The sequence below is a fragment of the Tachysurus fulvidraco genome, chromosome 9 (genome assembly GCF_022655615.1).
Source record: "Tachysurus fulvidraco isolate hzauxx_2018 chromosome 9, HZAU_PFXX_2.0, whole genome shotgun sequence".
In the NCBI taxonomy this organism is placed as follows: domain Eukaryota; kingdom Metazoa; phylum Chordata; class Actinopteri; order Siluriformes; family Bagridae; genus Tachysurus; species Tachysurus fulvidraco.
Window position 1 is genome coordinate 11,765,119 of NC_062526.1, and position 22,693 is coordinate 11,787,811.

General features: G+C 40.1%; 1 protein-coding gene across 1 annotated transcript; it reads right to left on the minus strand.

Moving 5' to 3' along the window:
* Nucleotides 1-21,807: 21,807 nt before the first annotated feature.
* Nucleotides 21,808-22,571, minus strand: cmlc1 (cardiac myosin light chain-1). Its single transcript, XM_047818026.1, has one exon. It carries the CDS (start codon nucleotides 22,507-22,509, stop codon nucleotides 21,913-21,915), a length of 597 nt encoding a protein of 198 aa, XP_047673982.1. The 5' UTR covers nucleotides 22,510-22,571; the 3' UTR covers nucleotides 21,808-21,912.
* Nucleotides 22,572-22,693: the final 122 nt, after the last annotated feature.

Consider the following 22,693-nt stretch of genomic DNA (forward strand, 5'->3'; position numbering starts at 1 on the left):
AGCCAGGTATACACTGACCAAACTTTGCACAAGACAAAGACACATGGGGGTTAAAATATACAAGAACAAGTACCATGAGTGAGACATGACAGGACATGAGTTTAGACAAGACATGTACAAGAAAAAGAGTGCATAAAAACAAAACACAAATGCTCATGCAAACAAACACATTATGCTATGGAATAAAAAGATCACAGAATCAAGCAATATCCCTTTCTTATTTCATGGATGGACTTGTTATCCCCTAGAGACGTCCACCTGAGTTTTTCATTCAGCAAATCCAAGATTTAAGATCACATGCTAACATGCTATGTTATGTTGATGGTGGAGTGACTGGATGCTTTATGTACTTTTATATGGATACCCCAACATTGACAACCTAAAATTCAGTGAAATTACTGTGGATGGTTGCATATAGAAACCATAAAGATGACTGTCGGTGTTCTCCCTTTTATAGCCTTAGGACAGCCATTGCTAAAAAATTAATTTGTTCCACCAGTGAACAGCTGATTTTAAGTATAAAAAAACTATAAAACTATATGAATTCAGATATGTTCCTTGGTACCAGAGTCTCTAGCTTGCTCAATAAACATATCTAATTTATTTATTTTATATTTCAAAATCAAATGTATACAGTATCTGGAATTGCTGTATTTCTGCAAAGCTATTTTAAATATTAAATAGTGACGTGACATACGGCTAAGTATGGTGACCCATACTCAGAATTCATTAGCTCTACTCTGAGCTCCTCCCGAGTGACTGAGCTCCAAGCTCCTGATCTCTAAGGGAGCGCCCAGCCACCCTGCGGAGTGAACTAATTTCGGCCGCCTGTATCGGGGATCTTGTCCTTTCGCTCATGACCATAGGTGAGGGTAGGGACGTAGATCGACTGGTAAATAGAGAGCTTTGCCTTACGGCTCAGCTCTTTCTTCACCACAACAGATCGGTATATCGACCGCATCACTGCAGAAGATACACCGATCCGCCTGTCGTCTCCCGCTCCATCCTTCCCTCACTCGTGAACAGGACCCCAAGATACTTAAACTCCTCCACTTGAGGCAGGAGCTCTCCACCAACCTGAAGGGGGCAAGCCACCCTTTTCCAGCTGAGAACCATGGCCTCGGACGTGGAGGTGCTGATTCTCATCCCCACCGCTTCACACTCGGCTGCAAACCGTCCTAGTGCACGCTGAAGGTCCTGATTTGAAGAAGCCAACAGGACAACATTATCTGCAAAAAGCAGAGACGAAATCCTGTGGTCCCCAAACCGGACTCCCTCCGGCCTCCGACTGCGCCTAGAAATCCTGTCCATATAAATAATGAACAGGACCGGTGACAAAGGGCAGCCTTGTCAGAGTCCAACATGCACTGGGAACAAGTCTGACTTACTGCCGGCAATGCGAACCAAACTCCTGCTCCGGTCATATAGGTCATATAGCAAAGGGCCCCAGACCCCATACTCCCAGAGCACCCCCCACAGGTCACCACGAGGGACACAGTCGAATGCCTTCTGCAGATCCACAAAGCACATGTGGACTGGTTGGGCAAACTCCCATGAACCCTCCAGCAACCTGGTGAGGGTATAGAGATGGTCCAGTGTTCAACTTTATTCTACTATTTAACAATACACACACATTATTTTTTAATCAATCTTCTCCCACAAATCCATCAAAGTCCTCATCTACTGTGTTTTCTTAACTTGGCGCAGTACATTTTCTTGCTTCCTCTACTTCCGAACCATAGATTCATTGATGTTGAATTCTTTCGCAGCTGCTCTATTCCCATTTACAACCGCGTAACTGATAGCCTGTAGTTTGAATTGTGCCTTGTAAGCATCTGATTTTTATTGGCGGATGGCAAACCAAACTAAGGTGCATTTACCGCCACCTACTGGACTGGAGTGTGGAGCGCATAATGGTTAGGAAGTGTCAAATGTTGTTGGTAGTATACTTACCGGAGGCATGGCAGAGGTAAGCGTCCGTACTGTACATATTACGTAATGTTCTCTGATTGGTTTATCGCTGCCAGCGTACATAATGTATGTATTACGTCCCTGTGTCAGCGGGAAATGGTCCGACAGTCAATCAAGCGGAACGCTTACCAAAGTCTCACAACATTTTTACAGATTTTTGGAACTCGGCGCACACATAAGGCGCACCAGATTATTAGGCGGCCACTACGCTACTTTCATTTTGTTGTCTTAAAGGTTAAGTCTTGAGGTGCTGTTTAGTATTTCAGTTCATGGATACTTATCTGTTTTATTAAGTGCACCAGACCTTTTTCTACTAACCGACAAGAAACATGATGTTGTCACCCCATTTTTTCAGACCAAAGTTTGTTTATCCCTGGGGTCTCATTTTTGCCTCTTTCTGAATAATGCAGTGTATGTGGTCCCAAAATGTTTAGATTTGCAAACAATTGTTGGTACAGATAAATTCATAAATTGCAAATAATTAAAAGTATAATAATAATTGAATTCATAAAAACAAAAAACAATTTTTAATGACATATCAGAAACAAAATGAGTAAAGAGTTCCTTCCATCCATTGATACAACCCTTCCATTTTCAGATTAACAACAATTCTCTGTTCCAATATCATAGTTTCTCATTGCTGGGGAAAATCTGTGAAGGTAAGCAATAGGGTACATCTTAGCAGTCATTGGCCTAACAGAACACACAATCTTAGCTTAGAACATAGGTGATTAAGAACGAGCCCATGGTGAATAGGTTCAAAAATGTTTTTTAGCCTGTTTATTCTACCTTACTATACTGTACATGCACCTCCTCAGTATTGCAAGTTAGCTACTATGCTGTTAAATGGTTCAAATTGTTTATAGGTATTTGCAAACCTCCTTGTGGAAGTGAGAACAAGTGCTGGTTTGTGAAGGTGAGAGGTAAGGACTAACACACCTGTGCCAGATTGTACTAATATTCGTACTAAAATGTACAAATATTTCAGTGAGCAGCAATGATGGTGCTGAAACCAAGGATAGAGGTTTTCATCTATACAATATTTGCAAGCATGGAGTCCTCACTTCTGAGCCTTATTAAACCAGAAGGAACTCCATGCTGGGCAAGATGGAGCTCTTCAAGCAAGCCGCTGAACCATGGGGCTGGCCAGAATCAAAGCAGGTGGTTGACCTGCTGTATCTATTATCCTGGTAAGCCCAGATTGTGGCCTGTCCATGCTGGCATACCCAAACCTCCAGCAGACGATTTTGCAGCGAGTTGACCACATCCCAGAACAGCAGATTCAACATGTCTGCTTGCTGCTAGTCCTGCAGCACCAGCCAACCATTTGCATTTGCCCAACAGCTATGAGGCACCTGCCAGTGGGCAGAATTGGTCCAGTGCCACTGTTTTTGGCATTGCTAGGAGATGCGGTCCAGTTGGCAGAAGACCCTCTCACACCCCTGGTATTCTCCTTTTCCTTCTACCAGTATTAGCTTCTCAATCAGGTACTCAGGGATGATTGTGTTGAATCTTGAACTGAAGTCTATGAACAGCAATGTGGATTGATTTGGATGATACACAAACTGCAGGGGGCCCAGTGAAGGTGGGCTCAATGTGCCTCATGATTAGCCTCTTTAAACATTCCCTAGCTATTCTGCACATTCCCTGAGCACTCTGCCAGGAATGTTGTCTGGTCCAACAGCCTTCTGTGGGTTAACTTTGCATAGAGTTCTCCTCACATCGGCTGTGGTTAGACAGAGTAACTACTCGTTGGGGGGAGAGATGGTCTTTATTGTCGCTATGTTTTTCTGCATCTCAAACCAAGCATGGAATTCGTTCAGCCCATCTGGGAGGGAGGCATCACTGTCACAGGCAGGTAAAACTGTGCTGTATTTTGAGTTCACCTGGATACCCTGCCATATGCGCCAGGTGTCACTTCTGTCCAGGATGTGGCTGTAGATTGTCTGGACACATACATGCTTTGCCTCTGTGATGGCTTGGGACAGTTTGGCCCTTGCTCTGAAAGTGAAAGTGATGTGACATACGGCTATGTATGGTGACTCATATATGGTATATGTTCACCATACGGCTATGTATGGTGAACACACACACTGGCCACGACTTCCCCCTTACTAAGGCTAAGTATCTACAGACTTCAGCAGTGCACACAACTTAGCAGTCATCCATGGCTTCTGATTGAAGTGTAAGGTGATCCATCAATGCAATTGCTGATGAATCTGGCCATGTACTCAGTTTAGTCTTGGTTCAGTATGTACTTTAATTCTGTAGTGAAGAAAAACATACAATCATGATAATAAAATGTTGCTCAGTTTTCCTGTCACAATGTCTTAATAGTTCATATAAGGCCTGGCAGTCTAAGGTAAGGTGGCCTTCTCTTTATTTATTTTAGGCAAAGGCCACAGTGGCTCTTGGATCTTTTCAATTATACTTCAATTATGCATTTCACCACACCATAATTTTCCTTGTCAAGTTTTATACCTTACAAAATATTTTTTGTATGTTTTCAGATGCAAAACAAATTAAAATGCTCACTCCTAATTTGCATCATTGATACAATGATATCACTCTTTTCATGGTCTTTTCGGGTTAGATTGCTGGTTTCACTTATTGATGTTCAGCATCTTCAGCAGGATGCTTGCTGAAAACCGAAGTAGGGGAAGCATTAAAGAAATTAAACTTTGCAAATCATTCTAGACTAAGATTCAGGAGATCTACTGAGCTGTCTTGCTTCCTCTCCTATAGTTTGCAAATCAATCGTGCAGGAAGGAGCCACAAAAGAAGGCACTCATGCATATCCCAGCTCTCAGATCCATATTCTAGTTTTTCATTCCAACATTTACAAGATTTAACATGTCTAGTATTTGGGATAACAACAGTTTAATAATTTAATGTAATATATTAATGAAACTAGGCCAAGTATTAGCTGACTATATGGGTCCTTACTAGGCTACATTAGAGAGACTGCAGTGAATTTTTTTACTTTTGGATTAAAAGTTCACAGTACAGACAGTCAGTGACATCATTGTGATGTATGTGCCACCTTTTTCTTTTATTTGATTTCCCTCTCTTCTTCAACCAGAAAATGCATGCCAGTTAATTTGAATTGATCATGGCTTCTCTCCTTTCCAGAGTTCCATTGTTGCACCACAAAATCTAAGAGCAATTAACTGAACACTAAATCTCAGGGCTCACAGCTTTAACTGCTTCAGCTTTTCAACTCTTTGTTTGCCTCCTGACTTTTGAAGGCTTATTGGAAATATAAATAAGTAAGTCCAAGATGTCCAAAATCTGTATTGATATTTATATCTTTAAGAAGAAATGAGAAAGAAGTATTTGCAAAATCTACTAAAAACTATAGGCAATCACATTCATTAATGACGCATTATTAGTTACTCAACATATTGAGCATAGGCAATAACACATTTAATCTCTCTTTCCCTCTCTTTGTATGTGTGGGTGTGGAGTCTAGAGAAAATTAGACCTCGTACTGTACCCTGATTTCAAATAATAATCGTCACCCGAGAGCTGTACTTTTTATATCTACTTGATTTGGAAGGGAATTTTACTGTAAGTAAAATAACAAAATTGTCTCTCTGGAATTGTGTGTTTGCTTGTATCTATTTACATTTCTGTCATTTAGCAGACACCCTTATCCAGAGTGACTTACAGTTTATACAACTAAGCAATTGAGGGTTAAGAGCCTTGCTCAGGGGCCCTGCAGTGGCAGCTTGGTGGACCTGGGATTTGAACTTATGACCTTCCAATCTGTAGTCCAACGCCTTAAACATTAGGCTACCACATCCGCCCCAGAAATTTTGCAGCAAAGACAAGCATAAGACATGAGCAGCATCAGGTTGAGAAGTGAACTGCCAGAGTCATGTCACAGCAGCACTCTTGGAAAATGGTCTGTATGGGGCTCGAACCATGACCTTGGCGTTATTAGCGCCACGCTCTAACCAGCTGAGCTAACCGGACAAGTCCATATGTTGCTAATATAGTCTTTGATCTGAAGTATATTTAAATATATTATAAAACATGCTTTATTGTTTTCACAAACTTGTTGTCAGTGCTTCTCTAAGAACTATACCATTCCAAAAATACACCATAGTCTACAAATATGGACATCCAAGCTATGATTTAGGAACTCTGTTAAGTTCACAGTCATTGGACTATAAATAGAAGTGTTAATAGTTTGTTTTTATAATTTTTCAAAATGGAAAGAAAGTAATCGTAGTTCATTGCTATTGGCTGTATGTTTCATTTCATTGTCCTGCTGCAGAATACATTTGGGGCCAATCAGATGGATATGTACTGTATCAGCCTGTATTTTCAGCTCTAAGGACATCATTAATCCTGACCAAATCTTTAACTCCATTTGCAGAAATGCAGCCCCAAACTTGCAAGGAACCTCCACCATGCTACACTGTTGCCAGCAGACACATTATTGTACTGCTCTCCATCACTTGCAAACAACATGACTCCTACAACAGCCAAGTATTTAAAAATTTAATGCATCAGTCCAGAGCACCTTCTGTTATTTTTCTGCACCCCAGTTCCTATGGTTTTGTGCAATGTTGCTAAGCCTTGTTTCCACACTGGATGTATGGCTTTATGGCCGTAGTTCTTCCATGAAGACCACTTCTGGCCAGACTTTTCCGAACAATAGCTGGGTGTACCTGGGTCCCACTGCTTTCCGCCCGTTCTTTGCTATTGGCACTGCTATACATCTTCTAATGTCAAATCAGTGGGAAAGAAATTAAAAGTACTTGACAAGAAGGTACATAGCTGTTCAGTCAGCTAGGGGTTTGGTAGACAAGAGCTTGATAAATGGTATGAACTCAATGGGCAAATGGGTGCACTATATAGGTTAATAAAAGTATGCACAGTTTTTCTACATAATATTGTGACATTCTATTTCTATATTAGCAATGTTTTTAAAAAAAGTTTTTTTTTTAAATTTAATTTAAATAAGAGATTGTGTAAGTATCTCAAAGGGCTGGCATGGACAATCCTCTATCTGAACACTAGGTTGCCTTCGGAAGTGTTTGGTTATTTATTGTGGCATGTGGGTTTTGTATTGTGTTCCTTATTTTCCTGCCTAGTTCTTTCATAGTGTTTCCAGTGAGTGTCATTTTTGTCCCAGTATTTGGGTCTGATTTTGTTCCTATGGAGGCACCTGTCCCATGACACGAGGTACTTTAATTTTGCCCATAAAGTAATCATCAAGTTAGGTACATAAGGTGGTTACTACTTGAGTTACTGCATAATGAAAATGCTTTCTAAAGTAGCTTACTTAAGGGCCACTGAACACTGCTTTGTCTGTGCTAGAAGAATGCTGAGGCAGAACCTGATCTAGTGGAAGGAATGAGGGTTGATTTAGGGAAACCATTTCCAGTAGTGATCATTTAAATTGCAGACTTAACAGTAAACAGTTGCTATGTCTTTTCTAGGCCACAACAAAGAAGGACATCATCCCGAACCTCCTGGCGCAGCATCCAGCAGACCCAAAACAGGAGACTCATTCTGAATGAAAAAGCAGTTCTTTTTGAAAGAATATGTATTCATATGCAATTGTATCTGGTTTATATTTAATAATTTCACCAGAGCACTTTTGAATTCACTGTTCTGATTGGTCAGGTGTTGATTAGGTTTCTGTAACACTAGCTCTGAAAGTGCAAGTCAAATCAGAGCTTTATATTAGCCCTTTTACAATTTTTAGTTATTTAAGGAATGAATTTGAAATGCATACTGTATGTGTACTCTTAACTGGACATCATGATTCACCAACTATATTTAAGCTAAAAAAAATCAGATACCTGTTTGCAAATTTCTGCTTGTAAAATACTTTGTTTCAGGCTTATATTCGAATGTAAATCCGTTAATTTTTTTCAGAATTTTTTAAATTCTGAATTATTTATCATTATATTTCTTGAAGGATATTTACTGGGGGGGGGGCTTGGTGGTTAGCCCGTTTGCCTTACACCTCCATTGTTGGGGGTTCGATTCCAACCTTCGCCTTGTGTGTGTGGAGTTTGCATGTTCTCCCCGTGCCTCTGGGGTTTCCTCTGGGTACTCCGGTTTCCTCCCCCGGTCCAAAGACATGCATGGTAGGTTGATTGGTATCTCTGGAAAATTGTCCATAGTGTGTGATTGCGTGAGTGAATGAGAGTGTGTGTGCCCTGCGATGGGTTGCCACTCCGTCCAGGTGCTGCCTTGATGCCTGATGATGCCCGAGTAGTTCAGATAAGCGGTAGAAAATGAATGAATGAATGAATGATATTTACTGCAAACCCAATATTATATACAGAATGTGCATATTCTTTGAAAGAAAGTTACCATCTTTATCATTGTAGTTTTTTAAAAAATGAACACAGTAGAGAACAGAGAGATATATTGTATAGTGGTGGAACTTCCCTCAGAGTCCAGTGATGATTGTAGTGATATAGCTTCCAGAAAATGTATGCTGATTATGTCTACATTATGTCTAAATTGGCCCTAAATCACTAAAGCAAAAAAATGCCAACAGGTGCCATGAAACTACATGCACACGAAAAACCAAGTATATCTGTATTCAGTGACCCATGGCTTTGTGCCCTTGGTGCTTTGCCAACTTTCATAGTATGTAGATTGGATAAACGGAAATAAGAGCTACTTATGGTACCATGGAGTTTATCTAAAAGAGTGTATCTGGAGTATAAGTCAATCATTTTCTTCTCATCATATAACTTCATAAATGACATAAAAATGCATCTTGAAATTTATTTCTTCTTTATCTAGACCTTTAGAAGAATAAAAACACCTTGAAAAATCCTGAGTTAGGTTGTCATGAAGGGTTAGGGCACTTGTTCTAATGCATTTTATTTGATGGATGTACTTAAGTCTAATAATGAAAGAATGAAAATGGGTTGTTATATAGCAAATTAACAAACAACATATAACCTTTATTGTAAAGCTTTCTGTATTTAATATTTTGTCTCTAGTGTCAGTGCTTCGTAACAGTCAATTTTCTACAATGGGTAACTCTTAGGGAAGACTTTGCGCTTGCTGAATTCTTAATAAGATGACAAGATTTTTTTTTCTTAGCAAGATAAAGAAAAAGAAATAACAGAGAGACAGGTGAGGGAATTTGTATCTTCATATAAGTTAGTGACAACACACAAATGTTTTGCAAACATTCCAAAACCATTCCTATTAAAACGTTTTATCTGTATCTATTTATATATTCATTTTCACTGAATCATAAATTTAAAAAATAATCCATAAAGTTTTTTTTCTCATTTTAACTCATTATTCAAAAACTTATGTATTAATAAAGACTTTTTCATCTCAATTCTCTTTTTTTCTATCTCAATTTTGCATTTTTCCCCTCACTGCCATTCCAATATGACCATGATTAATAGCTACTGCTGTTTTTTCAGACCATCACCAAAGTCATGAACTCCACAGAGATGTGGTGTGAATTAACATGTGTGATGGTTTCTGGGCTTCAGCTATATTCTGATTTATGTCACACCCAGGCCATAGTCTTGCCTTGGGGAAGAAAGTTGATAAATGTGGCAGGATTGGTTCTTTGAATTTTAGCACTGTGGGATGATGGCACAGTCTTTACACTCTTCTCATTGGCTCTTGAGTACTGCTATTATTTGGAAGAACTTATACTATACTTGTAGCAGAGATGATCCTATGGTGGCACTTATTTTATTCAGAAATGATAATCGCATTCATGTCACTGGTTACATCATTATGCTTTAAAAAAATCATCATTACAACAAGTAATTACATTTCAGTTTCACAGAATAATACCATAGTTTATAGTGAGACTACAGTCAGACTGCATACCTTACAAAAGAAGAAGTTTTTGACTGTAGTCTACATGCCATGGCTGACCTAGATTACAGAGTTCATTGCTCTCTCAGGTGATGGGAATTAATTCATTTGGACAGATTAATATTTCAACCCTTTACATAACTCTCTTCATTGGATGTTCCCACTTGTCCTTTGCTCTGTGGGGGACAGAGGGAGATGTGCCAGTCAGGATGTGTTTTTATGCCTGACAGTGACACTTCCACCCCAGTGTGGTGGGAACATTTTGAGCCTTGCTCCCTCAGCTTGCACAGTCGAACTGATCTTGCTGCATAAGCACTCAAGCCTAATCATTCCACATCATTCTACATGGCTGGAATATACCAGGGTTATATGAAAAAATATGAATATATGAGGACTGTGAGTTCTGCAAATAATTTAAAAAAAAAAACAAAAAACACAAGGATCCCTAATGGGATTTCCTAACACTAAGTTGCCCAACTTTCCTTCTCTAATGCTGCAGTATGTCATGTTGGAGAACTTAGGAGGATAGAGAAACCTACTTGATAAAAATGGCTGCAATTTTTAATCTAACATCTATCAGGTCTGGGAGCTCTTTAGATAATAATGTTGGTGTGCAACAGTAAGCTGATTTATGAATATTAGCAGAAGCAGTAGTTAACAAGGGACCTCCAGAGGAATATATACTTTTAAGGTTGAGTGAATAACAAATGCCTTTTAGAAAACTGGTGGCCACATAGACAGTGTTATACAACAGCATTTTAATGATTATAATGTACATAATAAATATTTGTTTTTAAGTAATCTTCAGCCAGTATACTGTAGCTTTGAAAGAGCCAGGAACCAGTAAGTGAACCAGTAAATTCATGGAATTTGAAGGGTTAAGCCATCCTTAATTTAGTTTCTTTAATGCAAACAATATGAGCATCATCCTTAAAGCCTGAGTCAAGATGATGCATTGCAACTTATAACAAAGAAAAAAGAATACACCCAGAAGAGGTGAAAAGAATACACCCAGAAGCTCGCAAGTGGCTTCTTCTTCTTCTTCTTCTTCTTCTTCTTCTTCTTCTTCTTCTTCTTCTTCTACCACTTATCCGGGGCCGGGTCGCGGGGGCAGCAGTCTAAGCAGGGATGCCCAGACTTCCCTCTCCCCAGACACTTCCTCCAGCTCTTCCGGGGGAATACCGAGGGGTTCCCAGGCCAGCCGAGAGACATAGTCCCTCCAGCGTGTCCTAGGTCTTCCCCGGGGCCTCCTCCCGTTGGACATGCCCGGAACACCTCCACAGGGAGGCGTCCAGGAGGCATCCGAAACAGATGCCCGAGCCACCTCAGCTGACTCCTCTCGATGTGGAGGAGCAGCGGCTCTACTCTGAGCTCCTCCCGAGTGACCGAGCTCCTCAGCCTATCTCTAAGGGAGCGCCCAGCCACCCTGCGGAGAAAACTCATTTCGGCCACCTGTATCCGGGATCTCGTCCTTTCGGTCATGACCCAAAGCTCATGACCATAGGTGAGGCTAGGAACGTAGATCGACCGGTAAATAGAGAGCTTTGCCTTGTGGCTCAGCTCTTTCTTCACCACAACAGATCGGTATATCGACCGCATCACTGCAGAAGATACACCGATCCGCCTGTCGATCTCCCGCTCCATCCTTCCCTCACTCGTAAACGAGACCCCAAGATACTTAAACTCCTCCACTTGAGGCAGGAGCTCTCCACCAACCTGAAGGGGGCAAGCCACCCTTTTCCGACTGAGAACCATGGCCTCGGACTTGGAGGTGCTGATTCTCATCCCCGCCGCTTCACACTCGGCTGCAAACCGTCCCAGTGCACGCTGAAGGTCCTGGTTTGAGGAAGCCAACAGGACAACATTATCTGCAAAAAGCAGAGACGAAATCCTGTGGTCCCCAAACCGGACCCCCTCCGGCCCCATACTGCGCCTAGAAATCCTGTCCATATAAGTAATGAACAGGACCGGTGACAAAGGGCAGCCCTGCCGGAGTCCAACATGCGGGAATAAGTATGACTTACTACCGGCAATGAGAACCAAACCCCTGCTCCGGTCATATAGGGACCGGACAGCCCTTAACAGAGGGCCCCGGACCCCATACTCCCAGAGCACCCCCCACAGGTCACCACGAGGGACACAGTCGAAAGCCTTCTCCAAATCCACAAAACACATGTGAACTGGTTGGGCAAATTCCCATGAACTCTCCAGCAACCTGGCGAGGGTATAGAGATGGTCCAGTGTTCCACGCCCGGGACGAAACCCGCATTGTTCCTCCTGAATCCAAGGTTCGACTATCAGCCGAATTCTCCTCTCCAGTACCCTGGCATAGACTTTTCCGGGGAGGCTGAGGAGTGTGATCCCCCTATAGTTGGAACACACCCTCCGGTCCCCCTTCTTAAACAGAGGGACCACCACCCCAGTCTGCAAGTCCAGAGGCACTGTCCCCAACCTCCATGCGATGTTGCAGAGGCGTGTCAACCAAGACAGCCCCACAACATCCAGAGACTTGAGGTACTCAGGGCGGATCTCATCTACCCCCGGTGCCTTGCCACTGAGGAGCTTCTCAACTACCTCAGTGACCTCAGCTTGGGGAATCAACGAGTCCACAACTGAGCCCTCGCCCTCTGCTTCCTCAGTGGAAGACATGTCGGTGGGGTTGAGGAGATCCTCGAAGTATTCCTTCCACCGTCCGAGGATGTCCCCAGTCGAAGTCAGCAGATTCCCACTCCCACTGTAAACAGTGTGAGCAGGGCACTGCTTCCTCCTCCTGAGGCGCCGGACGGTTTGCCAGAATTTCTTCGAGGCCAACCGATAGTCCTTCTCCATGGCCTCACCGAACTCCTCCCAGACCCGAGTTTTTGCCTCCGTAACCACCCGGGCTGAAGCTCTCTTGGCCTTTCGGTACCTATCAGCTGCCTCCGGAGTCCCCCGAGATAACCAGGCTCGATAGGACTCCTTCTTCAGCTTGACGGCATTCCTTACTTCCGGGGTCCACCACCGGGTTCGGGGATTGCCACCACGACAGGCACCGGAGACCTTACGGCCACAGCTCCGAGCGGCCGCATCGACAATGGAGGTGGAGAACATGGTCCACTCGGACTCAATGTCTCCAACCTCCCTCGGGATCTGATTGAAGCTCTGCCGGAGGTGGGAGTTGAAGATCTCTCTGACCGGAGACTCTGTCAAACGTTCCCAGCAGACCCTCACAGTACGTTTGGGTCTGCCAAGTCTGTCCAACTACCTCCCCCGCCATCGGATCCAACTCACCACCAGGTGGTAATCAGTTGACAGCTCCGCCCCTCTCTTTACCCGAGTGTCCAAGACATACGGCCGGAGGTCAGATGAAACAACCACAAAGTCGATCATCGACTTCCGACCTAGGGTGTCGCGAGTGGCTCGCGAGTGGCTCGCAGCTCGTAGAAAAAAAAAAGCTTTAGAACTGTGAGCTCGTGAGTGGCTCGCAGTTCTAAAGCTTTTTTCTATATAAGCAAAACAAATGATTCTAGTGGCTGCATTCTAATAAAATTAACCAACAGTATTAATCTGGACAGCGTGACAAAAAGGTGTGTGTCTGGATTTCAAGAGCATTACCGCTGTTTTTGTATATTGAGGCAGGAAATTTGATTCCAAGGTCTTTCTTGAACTGTGAACGAGCTGTGTTTTTAATATTGGAATTTTAGGCGACTTTGCAAAGAAGTGGCGAATGCTTAAGTGGCTGGTATTAACAGGAGTCATGCTCAAAGGCAACAAACAAGTGATCCTTTTAGTGCACTAGACAGACTCAGACTGTTTCTCCTACTCTAGGAACACGGGAAGGTGGACAGTTGCCAACTTACACAAAAGCCGGTTTCCCCACTGGCCTGGAAAGTGTACCTATAGGAAACTGTAAAGACCTCAAACTTGCCTGCAAGCTAAAGCCTAGTGCAAGACAGCTCTCCCTTTATTTTTTTTCCTTAAATCAAACAGACCACATAAAAAATGAAGGATATAGCAGTTCCACATGGAACCCCAGCAAGACATTTAATTCAAATAAACAGGCTGAACACAGCTTGGCGGCCCAAAAAAGGGCAATGTGAGGAAACATTTGTGCCTGCTGACTGTGCTAAGAAGAGAGATACTGTTGTGCTCTTGTTCCCTGCTACTAGCTTCAACTTTAAACCCCCTCCAGTGCCCGCTACCCACAACTCCCTACTATTCACCCCCTTACCCTGGCAAATCTTGACCTCTATAATTGCTTCTAATGATCGTACAAAAGGATCTAACTCCAGAGGAAATCCAGAATTACTTGCATGTACGGTGTGGATAAACACAGATGAAACTATATGCTGTTCCCAAAAAAATCCCAAACAAAAGGAGCATTTCAAAGTTGCAAACCTATGGCAGAAGCTTTATTTAATCCTATGCAAGCTCAATTTCTATCCGTACAATTTTCTTAAAAGAGAAAAGACTGGTAATGGGTTATTTTAAATGAGATATTAGTCACAGTTTCTCTCAGTCATGTCCAGAACAATACATCCTGTTCTTCTCTTTCTTTCTCTCCTGATTATAAGTTTTGTTTCCTTAAGTTCATGTTGACTGATGGATAGGACATTAAGAATAATGGCTTGACCACTTAATTGCTCATAATTCTGAATAAACTTAAAGAGATCTTGCAATCTAACTTTTCTTTGTCTCTTTTGGCTGGATATTCTGGATATTCCGATCAATTTCAATTTAGCTCCAATGTGTTTCTAAACAAATGTTAAATTTACATCATAAAAACTGTGTAAAATTACATCTGACAGAGGATTTAGACCATAGATTATGGATTATCCACTTAGTGAGGTCAATTAGTGCTACACTCTATGCTCCATAGGGTATTGAATGTGCAGCTAGAGAAGACAGTGAATTGAGCCTCACATCAATAAATTAATTAATTTATATTTTATATTAGAATATTAAATTAATACTACAAATCACATTTTAAGTCTCATATTCTATCTGTGTGTTCTTGCCAAACCTTATAGTTTCCCATAACAAATTCTTTGTTTCTTTTAATTAGTTTGGATGCTGTTGTGATTGTGAAGTGATTGTGTACTGTATGATTATGTATCCTTTATCTAATGTGTATTTCAAAGAATCTATAAATTAACCCAAACCTATTATGCTTTATCTATTTCTATTACAATGAGCCTCATTGTTTAGTGAAGCTCTTGTTTTAAATTTTAACATTAGCATTAAATACATTACACTGTGCTCTGACCCTAACTTCCTAACGAGCTGGGATATGAGAAGAAAAGAATTTCACTGTGCTTTAATGTATATTTGAAAAATAAAGGCTTCTTCATAGTCTTCTTTTTCTTCTACTTCTACACAACGTTTTGTGCAAAGTGAGAGAAGCTTTGTGTATTTGCATGTCTGTGAGATAAGCTGGGATGTTTACCATCTGAAAGCCATCAGTGAAAGTCAACAGGAAATTGACATGGACCTCTACAGTTTTGCAGTTTGTGTTTGGGCCCCTATATATTCAAGGCTCAAAGTTTAATACTTGTTTATGTTCTGTAAAGCTGCTTTGAGACAATGTCTATTGTAAAAAGCGCTATACAAATAAACTTAAATGGAAAAACTTGAATTAAGCTTGAATAACACCAGCATATTAATTTGCATGGTCCCATGGGATCAACCTCCACCCCGTATCTATGTTGTGAAGTTCTTATGGCGTTTGACACCTGTGCCATTGTTTGTTTGAGCTGGACTTCCAGCTAAGACATTAACAGAACCAGAGTTCTTTTTCCCATAGCCTGAATTCCTCAGTCAAATAAGGATATCAAATATTGCTGACTTTGTGGATGGCAGATTGTGGCCTGTGGGCCAAATCCACATCCCCATTATGATGGGAAATTACCTGTAACTTAATGGAATTCACTAGATCAGGCACCTGTGCCACAGACTATTGGTACCAATAAAACTTTGCATACAAAGGTGTCTTTGTCATACAAAGGTGTTTTTAGGTGTCTGAAACAGATAACAGCTGCCTTGATGAATTAATGACAATCTCATGATGCAATGTCTTTATTTCAATTTGGACAGGATATAATTACCTGTTTTTTTCCACTGGCAATTTTATTAAAAGTAACATGCAGCATAATCTTTATAGACACATGCACACACAAATTGCTAACAAAGTAAATTCGGAGAGGATCTGTAATCCTTAAAATAACCTTGTAATAATTACATTACCCCAGCTACACATGTAAATAATCAATCTGAATAGGACTTTTTGCCTAGGCCTAACATGGGTAAATTTTAAATCCAACATGTAAAATAAAATTACATTACAATTGAAGAAAACAAAATATCTATTTGGACACCAGCTACTAGCATATCATATGAAATAAAATTATATTTCCATATAAAGTGCTTCGTCTCTTCTACTGTGACGTTGTCAAACAAGGAGTTCCAGGGTCTAATCTGCACTCCAGTTCATCCCATGAACTCCAAACTCCAACATACTGTATAAGTAAACTTACAACAGACCACACTTTGTACACAGTGGGATTCTCATGATGAAACAGGTTTAAACTAAGACAGAAAGGGAAAATTGTAATTCTACCACATTCAAAACATTCAGGATACTTGTGTATAGTATGATTGTGTGCTGTAAGCTTGCGGAAGGCCCCATATTGGTGTGATCGCAACGTGTCTGCAATCTTTTGGCCAAATGATATGCTTCAGTTACACTATCTATAATGTTAGAAATATGAGAGTCTATGAGCAGTACCCTCTTCTTTGTGTCTATCATTCAGGAAATGTAATATTAAATGCAGTGAAGGGCAGAAGATTGGTGTAAAGAATTCTAGCATGTTTGATATTTTAACCAAGGAGCCTGGAAGACTTGAAGTATTATTCGCTGTTTTGAAGAAAAGGTTTTCAAGTGGTTTCTCATTTATAAGCCCACAAATCTTCCCAAGAACCAGGTCCACAGCCTATTATCAAATAAGAATAATTTCTCCACAAAGTCATATATAGACTTTTACCATGGCTGGTTATGAAGGCTTTACCTCACAAGCCTGTACACTTCAAAAGCTATGTAATTGAAAAGCATCTCATGGGCATCCATAGCTATCACAAACACACACACATCTGGTTCATAACACAATGTTCCAACTGATTCAAAAATCTTCAAAAACCAGATCATGGTTACCTGCTGTTTCAGATTAGATCTGTGCCATTTTGAGCTACAGTGGAGCATTTATAGCTGTATGATTTATTCAAGGCAACACTCATCATCATGATATCTGTCTAAGGACAAAGTTCAAACCTCACTCAAGCATGGAATGAAACTGGAGCAGCATGTTCTGTCTCTGGTGTTCCTTGCACCCAATTGTAAATTGATTGTTCCAGAGGTACAGTGCATAGATGAGAATTTGGGGAAAGAGTGGTACGATGCAAAGGAAAATACTCATTGGAGAAGATTGTAATGGCCTCTGGCAGGTTCCTATGACCATGTCAGTATGGATAAAGTCAGCCTGTCGAGCCACCCAGCTCCCAAGCAGGTTTAGGTCCTGCACCAGCCTCTGGTACTTAATTTCTGACTTCCTTCACTGAGGATTGTCCTTATGAACTCCTCAGGTGCTCCACGAGGCTTAAAAAAGAAGAATTGGCCTTGCCATTCTAATACTTTCAGAGAATACTGTATGTAACCTTCATCCAGCTTGTTGAGAGACAGAGAAGAACAACAGGAAAAGTTGGGGGCTGCAGCCACAAGTTGCAGATAGAGTTGCAAAAAATTGGCTGTGTTAGATTTTACCCTGCTATTGATGAAAGTGTTTTTAACGTGAAACTGAATTGCTGTGGCTAGTTTATTTTTAGATTTAGGCCAAATAATTTTTATAGTTCACAGTCTCCTGGCTGTTGTTTTAGCTAAATCAATTTTGCACAAATACCTACTAAATACTAAATACTCAGGGTTTTTCAAGTATAAAGTACAAAGTATAAAGTTGCTTATCACAAATCTCCATCTATCACCATGTCACATAACAGTGAATAACACAGCATAAACTGAAGTGAAATTTAAAATGAAAACACCAATGAATTGAAAGTTGGAGAAAAACATTTTGAGCATTTGGTAAATGGAGAGAAGCAGCTCTGTTTATTTACAAAACTAAATTCAGGGCAAGGAAAATGTGAACAAAAGCCTAAAAATGATCAATGGACATGTCTGGTTTATAACAGTTTTTCATGGTGACTGAAATAATCATGATTATGGCTCTAAATGTTCTAGAAGCATAGTCAAATCCACCTTTAAGCATCTCTACTGATGTATTGGTGCTTATTTCTTTAAAAAACACACTGAGGGAACGACTATGAAAAAAGAGAGATGAAGAAAGAAAGAGAGAGAGGGGGGGGGAGGGAGAGAGAGAGAGAGAGAGAGATTCCTTACAATATACCTTAGCTATACATCAAATCATGGAAAATTCCATGGATGCCCCCTGGTGGATTTCTGTTATTACTGATTTTCCCTTCATTGTGAATAAAATATAAATATAAAGGGTGGATCAAGAGAAAGAGGTTGACGATTTATTACTAGTATTACCAGAAAACATGACGTTGATGATGACTTTTAGCAGTATAGCAGTATTCATTAATCTGTCACACATACAAACACACCAGACAAATAAAGCTAACAGAATGGCAATGCAAAACTGTTCTTGTACTCATCTAGCTGACTCGCAAAACACAAGAAAAATGTTATGGCATTTTTTACAACAAAAATATTTACAAGAACTAGGCTATCTAGGCTAGGCTAAAAAGCAGACATTGAGCCAAAATTAAATTTCAAAACAATTGTGGCTGAGCTCACAGATATTTAGCCTATTTACGTCAATAGACTATATTGTGGGCCAGAAATGGTCCAACATTTTGAGGTTCACAACATTTGTGATGCGAGTCAAAGACGGAAAAAAATCAAACAGCCATATGTAATATACTTGTGGCATTTAACGCTCTATTTAAAATTATGACTTGCTAGGATACAAAATCCACAAATTACATGACAGTGCAGCACACAGTCTAGTACACCTGATGTAACCGGTGGCAGCTGGATGAATTCTATTAACCAGCAAAACTACATAGATGCTACATATGCACATATACAATACAAATATTTATCTTTAAGGTTCCGAAAATCCTTCAAGTTAAATGAAAAAATCATGCTGATGAGTTATGATAGTTTAGTTTTCAAAAAACTATATTAAATGCAAACTGTGATGAATAGAAGGAATAGAATTGTTTTTCTCTCCACCTTAATATATAGTATGTAGGTCATATGCTTAATTGAATGCTAAATTTCTTATGTAGATGGAGATTACATGTGGCTTTGGCAAAACAAAATGTCCTAGTTTATTAAGAGATTCACTGGTACACACAGGCACTGCACCTAAAGATGTGAAGCGATGATGTAATGCCTTTAGAGAGCACCTCCCCCTCAGTATGGGACATTCTGCACTGATTTGAGTACTGGCGCATTGAGCCACATTAATTCTTTTTCACTCCGTAGGAATACATGCCTATACATACAGGCGGCTCCAGGGATATTTGAATAGTGATGCAGATTTAGTATTTTTGCCTGTACACACCACCACAATGGATTAGAAACGAATAACAGGCTTTCATCTTTAATCCAAGGTGTATTTACATTTACATTACTACTGCATTATCCGTTTACAGACATTTTTAACATGGCCCCTCCTTTTTCAGACAATCTCAAAAATATTTGGACAAACTAACAATTATGAATAGAAGGAATATTTTTAATACTTAAATGCAAATCTATTGCAGTCAATGACTTCCTGCAGTCTGGAACCTTTAGACATCACCATATCCCATGAGGCCCATGTGATGCCTTACCAGGTCTTTACTGCAGCTGTCTTCTGTTGCTGTTTGTCTGTAGGTCTTTCTCCCATTAATTTTTGTCTTTGGTAAGTGCAAAGCATTCTAAATTGGGTTGAGGTCAAGATACTGATTTGATTTAAGAATATTCCATCTCTTTCCTTAAGATGTTCTTGGGTTGTTTTTGATGTACAGTATGTATTGGGTAATTACTCATCTGTACTGTAAATCTCTGTCCTACTAGTTTTGCAGCATTTGACTGTATCTAAGCTGAAAGTATATCTTGATACAATTTCGAATTCTCATAACAGTTACTTGTCTAATTATTTTGAACCTCTAAAAATGAAGAGACTGTGCAAAAATGGCTGTAATTCCCAAATGGTTGATACAATGTTTTTTGTACTTTTGGTAGGTTCCATCGACTGCATACAGGGAAAGCCCTACAAGTAATTTTGGAGATTCTCTGACACAGTCATCTAGCCATAACAGTTTGGTAATTGTCAAAGTCACTCAGATCCAGGTACTTGCCCATTTTTTCTGGTTCCAACACACAACTGCAAGAACTGACCATTCATAATATACCGCACTCCATGACATCCCATTGCAACATAACAATCAATGTTATTCACTTAGTATTAATTTTATATTTGATCAGGTCTGGTGAGTTTAACTTTAACTAATGCTCAACTCAAAAGCAGAATTTTTATTTGTATGTATTCTTTTTACCCACATGTGACTTTGACGAGAAATTGTTTTTTATCTTTCTGTTGATGAAAGAAGAGACCTTTAAAAAGTTGTGGCTTATAACTGAAATTATAGCTTTCAGTTATGTTCAGCTCTATTTGGGGTGTAACAGGGCATCAGATAGCAGAAATAACAGATGTGGTGAGAATGGTATACTACAATGCCTTCCATCACTAAACACACATCACCCATCTTAAACACCAAAACATGATCCTTTATTTTCTCAACTTATGAACAGTTTATTGTGAATAAAAATTGTTTACGGAGGGTCTGCAAGTTGAAAATAAATGAGGAAAATGAACAGATTGGTCTGAGCTGAGAAGACATTTCTAGAAACTCAAATAGGAACACTTTACAGCCATGTTGATGAGAAACGCATTTCGATTTTTTTTGTGTTTACCCAACATTTGTGATGAGATTGTGGTGTGTGTAAATCCCAAGAGATCTGCAGTTACTAAACTACTCCAGCCCATTTGTTTTTCATTTTGATATTTGATGTAAACATTACCTGAAGCATTTGACCTGTATCTGCATGATTTAATGCACTGTGCTGCTTACACTTGACTGGTTGATAAGACTACACAAGCGTCAGGTGTAAAAGTGTTCCTAATAAAGTGGCATGAAAGTGTACACTATCTCTTCTCACTAATACAATTGCAAGTATATTCCAAGTCATATAATTGTTTAAAAAGTGTGGTCAAGTTGCATCTGTATAATCTACATTCTCTTATCTTTTTTAAATATTATTAATATAATAGTATACTGTACCCCGTCCTCAGGGGACAGCTTTATATTGATTTAGGTTGAGCTCTGTGTGTATTCCACTTAAGAGAGTGATATTATATCCACAATATTCTCAATGCAAATGAGAATCATAAGGTCCAGTTTCAGTCCAAGTGTTTTAGACATTGTCATGTAAGGACATTCTGACAGAGTTTAAATTTAATCAGATGTATATTTGAATTGTATGATCTGGGAGAAATGCAATGCAATTAATTGACTAGCTATACAAGTGACAAAAAAATTTTGATAAGCTTTTAGGACAATTACAGTTGCACATTACATTCTTTGCTTAAGGACAAAAACTGCCTCATTACTTTTGGTCAGATCATTTTAAAATTCCTTAGATAGCATAGCCAACAGCTCACTCAATAAAATCTATTTTGTATATTTTCTGCACTAGTAAATTGGTGAAAGGTTGGTGAAAGGTTATTTAAACTTATTCTAGATATATTATGCTTTTCTGTAAACTGCTTCAATTAATACATATTAAAGAGCTTAGAACACAGGTTCCAAGTGTTTTAAATTTCTTACATGTTGTGAAAAGCATTTGCTTCCCACTGAATGCACCCTACAAGATATCGGCAATAAATAAAAAAAAGTACAAAATGACAGTTGAGAAATCAGCTTTATTTTACATGCACCAATATCAACTTTTCCTACAAGTCCTTTAAATGCTGATATCTTTAGAGTCACACAAAGACAGACTCTAGCTCACCCAGAGAAGATATGCTTGACAAATGAGATGTAGTTGATGCACCCATTTGTGTCCTCTTGTCCAGACATGAGGCGGTCCACCTCATCTTCAGTCATTCTCTCCCCCAGAGTTGCCAGAACATGGCGGAGCTCGGCACCCATCACTGTACCATTGCCTTCCTTGTCAAACACCCTAAGCCCTTCAACAAAGTCCTCAAATGTACCCTGATCCTTTGCTCGGGAAATGTGCTGCAGCATTGGGAGGAACGTATCAAAGTCCAGCATCTTGGTGTTCATTTCCTCTGTCTTGGGCTTCCCTAGAACAGCATGCACTTCAGCATTAGTAGGGTTATAACCCAAAGCCCTCATCACATCTCCACACTGGGCATATCTTATTTTCATCTCTCCTGTTGGTGTCTCATCGAATAGAGTGAAGGCATCTCTAAACTCCTCAATCTGGTCTGGTGAGAACTCCAATGCAATACTCTTCAGATCAACCTGAGGTTCTTTGGGCTCCTCCTGGATTGGAACAGGAGCAGGAGCTGGAGACTCTTCCTTCTTAGCCTCAGGTTTTTTGGGTTCTGGTTTCTTGGGTTCGATTTTTTTTGGGGCCATGTTGCTTATGCTCGCAGCCAGTTGTCAGGAAATGGGAGTGAAGCACAAGCTGTATGTGACAGCCTTGTGCTTTTATACATGCCTTGGAGAGTATGAGATAAGGTTTATCAAAATCAGCGAACTGGCAGACTATAAATGGAGATGGATAGAAATAGACATGAGTGGCACTTTGGTCACATTGGAA